Source organism: Cyprinodon variegatus, unplaced genomic scaffold (assembly GCF_000732505.1).
Source record: "Cyprinodon variegatus isolate N-32 unplaced genomic scaffold, C_variegatus-1.0 Scaffold844, whole genome shotgun sequence".
Lineage (NCBI taxonomy): Eukaryota > Metazoa > Chordata > Actinopteri > Cyprinodontiformes > Cyprinodontidae > Cyprinodon > Cyprinodon variegatus.
Genome location: NW_015151297.1, coordinates 193,310 through 196,645, shown reverse-complemented (window position 1 = coordinate 196,645; position 3,336 = coordinate 193,310). Strand labels below are relative to the sequence as shown.

At 41.4% G+C, this 3,336-nt stretch overlaps 1 protein-coding gene across 1 annotated transcript in view; it reads right to left on the bottom strand.

Moving 5' to 3' along the window:
• Positions 1-3,336, bottom strand: part of cd247 (CD247 molecule) — a 19,938-nt gene that overhangs the window by 1,734 nt on the left and 14,868 nt on the right. The window contains exons 2-3 of the mRNA XM_015397189.1: positions 1,052-1,149; positions 890-934 (exon numbers count right to left, since the gene is read on the bottom strand). Of these exons, the coding sequence (XP_015252675.1) occupies positions 890-934; positions 1,052-1,149 (143 nt within the window). The remainder of the gene's footprint in view (positions 1-889; positions 935-1,051; positions 1,150-3,336) is intronic.

Sequence of the window (3,336 nt, the reverse complement as noted above, 5' to 3'; positions counted from 1 at the left end):
ATTTATCAACTGGATCCATCTATCAACTGGATCCATTTATCAACTGGATCCATCTATCAACTGGATCCATCTATCAACTGGATCCATTTATCAACTGGATCCATTTATCAACTGGATCCATCTATGCATGGGATCAATCTATTTACTGAATCCATCTACGTACTGGAACCATCTATATACTGGATCCATCCATCAACTGGATCAATCTATCAACTGGATCCATCCATCAACTGGATTCATCCATCAACTGGATCCGTCTATTTACTGGATCCGTCTATTTACTGGATCAATCTATTTACTAGATCCATCCATCAACTGGATCCATCTATTTACTGGATCCATCTATCAACTGGATCCATCCATTGTAAAGTGCCTTGAGATGACGTGTTGTGAATTTGGCGCTATATAAATAAACTGAATTGAATTGAATTAACGGGATACATCTATTTACTGGATCCATCCATCAACTGGATCAATTTATCAACTGGATCCATCTACATACTGGAACCATCTACGTAATGGATTCATCTACCTACTGGTTCCATCTAATTACTGGATCCCTCTATGTACTGGAACCATCTATGTAATGGAACCATCTATGTACTGGATCTGTATACATGCTTGAACAATATAGCTGATCTACACACAGAAAGGTGTGTAAATGCGCAGTGGTCATGGCAACCAGTAAACAACGGTAACGTTGGATTAGTGCCGCCGTCATGATGCAACCATGGAGCCTAATAAGCCAGAAGGACAGGTTGCTGCGGAGGATGGACCTCCATGCTGCTGCAGGTTGTTCTGGTTGACAGAACGACTCAGAACCGGTCTGATCCGGTTTAAGCTCTGCTTATAGATATCACTAGAGTCATAGATCAGACGGGGGTCTCACAGCGTAGAGGTTGTCCTCTCCTCCCTTTCCTTTGGTTCTGAAGAACTGCAACAGAACAGGATCAACAGGAAATCAATGACAATCAGGGTGTCCTTCTCGGACCCCCACCTGGAGCCAGAATGGGGGGTCCACAGGTAGATGACATGGAAGGTAGCGACCCACCTTCTCCTTGATGAACATGCCGGTGATGATGAGGCCGTAGAGGCCCAGGAAGCCGTCCAGGATGTAGCAGAGCTGCGGGTCGGAGATGCTCAGCGCCTCTGTGGGGGTCAGAGGGAACAAACGTTCAGCTGCAGCTCGGCGGTTTCCTCAGCTGCTGCTGAGCGCCGAGGCTCATTAGCTGACAGGTGTGTGTCGCTGTGCGGTTCAGTGTGGGCGGGGTGTGTGTGTGTGTGTGTGTGTCACAGAAACCTCAGCAGACTTTCAGAGCCCCTCAGCTAAACCGAAACCAGAACAGGTAGAAACACAAACAGGTTCTGGATGGGTCCAAAAAAGGTTCTGTTTCTGAGCAAGACTTTAGAGGGAGACCCGATCCGAGTCCAGGTCCGCTGGGTTAGACCGACGGCACCGTGACAGGATCTGGTTCCTGATCAGACCGTGACAGGATCTGGTTCCTGATCAGACCGTGACAGGATCTGGTTCCTGATCAGAACTTGATGAAGAGACTTCCTGCCTGATGCTCTGACCACAGGAAGTCACCAGCAGCTTATCGCGCTTCCAGGGAGCTCGCCTTCATATCTCTGCTCTCTGGTCACACCAATAAGAAAACCACAGAAGAAGAGATGAACTCAGAGTTATCTCAGCTCTGGGTGGGGGGGGGGCTAGGAGCAGGAAATGATGAAGACCGCAGAGGCAGTTTCACACGTATGTAACGTCCGTGTTCTGCTTCTAGACGTCCAGGTTTAATGAGCCTCAATCTGCTTTAAAGGTTTTAACGCTTCGATTTTATATCGAATAAAACCGATCAGACTGATGCTGCATCAGCAGAAAGCTTTCTAATGGCGCCGCCTCAGAGGAGAGGAGCCTGGAAGGGTCAAACCTTTTAAACATTTATAATAAAACTTCTTCTATATATGATGTCATCAATGGAAACAGTTAAACACGGGACAGAAACAGGACAGATTAAACTCCTTACAGGCTGCATAAAACAGACGGTAACATTTCCTCCAGAGGTCAGAGGTCAGTAGTGACTGATGGGGGTCTTATTCATATAAAACGATAAAAGTATTTAGGAAATGTTTCATTATTTTAACGCTTTAAAGGGTAATAGGAATGCAAATTAAACTAAACTAAAGGCCTCGTTAATGTCAGTTATTACAACAAGTACTTTCATTTAATTGCGGAAACAGTGAAGAAATGCATCAAGGAGCTTGAATCTTACTGCACACCAAAAAAGATGTTTTATAATGTGATAAAAACACGCAATCCTTGATAAAATCTGGGGCCCAGCTGTCGTTGGTGCAGCGAGTCTTTCTGCGGCGGCTTCAAATTAGCGCCGCAGAAAGACTCAGAACTTCCTCACTTATGTAGCCTGATAGGAGGAGGGTGGAAAGTTTCTGTTATATTTAGTTTAGTGTTAAAAATCTAAAATCTTCCTTCTTGTATGCGGCGTCTGTAACACTATATATACATCAATAAGTTTGTTTTATAAAATGCAATTTTCAGTTTAAGTGTAAATGTTTGCTAAACGCCATAAATAACCTGGAAAAGTTTCTGTTAATAAAACTAATCTTTAAAAAAGAGAAGCTGCAGCTCTGAGGTTTAATCAGTTGATTTCTAATCAGATAATTAAATTTATAAAGAAAGCGCTTCATTACTGAACAGGAAACATAACGGCTCATATTTCTACCACTGCTTTTAGATTCATAGATTTTTCTAAATATACGCTGAGTTTTAGCATCAAACACGTTTTCTACACGGAAAAAAAAATGAAAAATTGCATTTAAAGTCATTTCGTCTGTTTTAACCGCTTTAAATTCAATCAGTCCCAGAAAGTAAAAATCAGACGATGTTTTATTCTATATGAAGGTTTCTAGGTTTTCTGTTTGCTGATGAAATAAAATAACTTTAAAAAAGAAAAACTTCTGATGCTTTGATCTGATTAACGGCCGTTTATCCGACGGATGCAGCAGAATTTAAAAACAGCGACGCTTCAGACATGGAAACTCATTTAACATTAAAGTTAGTGTGTTTGATCAGTGAGGTCTAGAAGCACTAGATCTATATCCATCCATTCAGCACAGATCCTGCTACATGGCTCTACATTTTATTTTAGCATTAGACCAATTAGATCAACCTTTAAATTATATATTATCTACAGGAGATTATGATGAAAAAACTAAGAAAAGTAAAAGTTAATAATAGTTAATAATTCTATTTAGGTTTATAAACTAAAAACTGTTTTTTGGACCAATGTTGGACCAAATAAAATCTGTGTTTTTAATCAT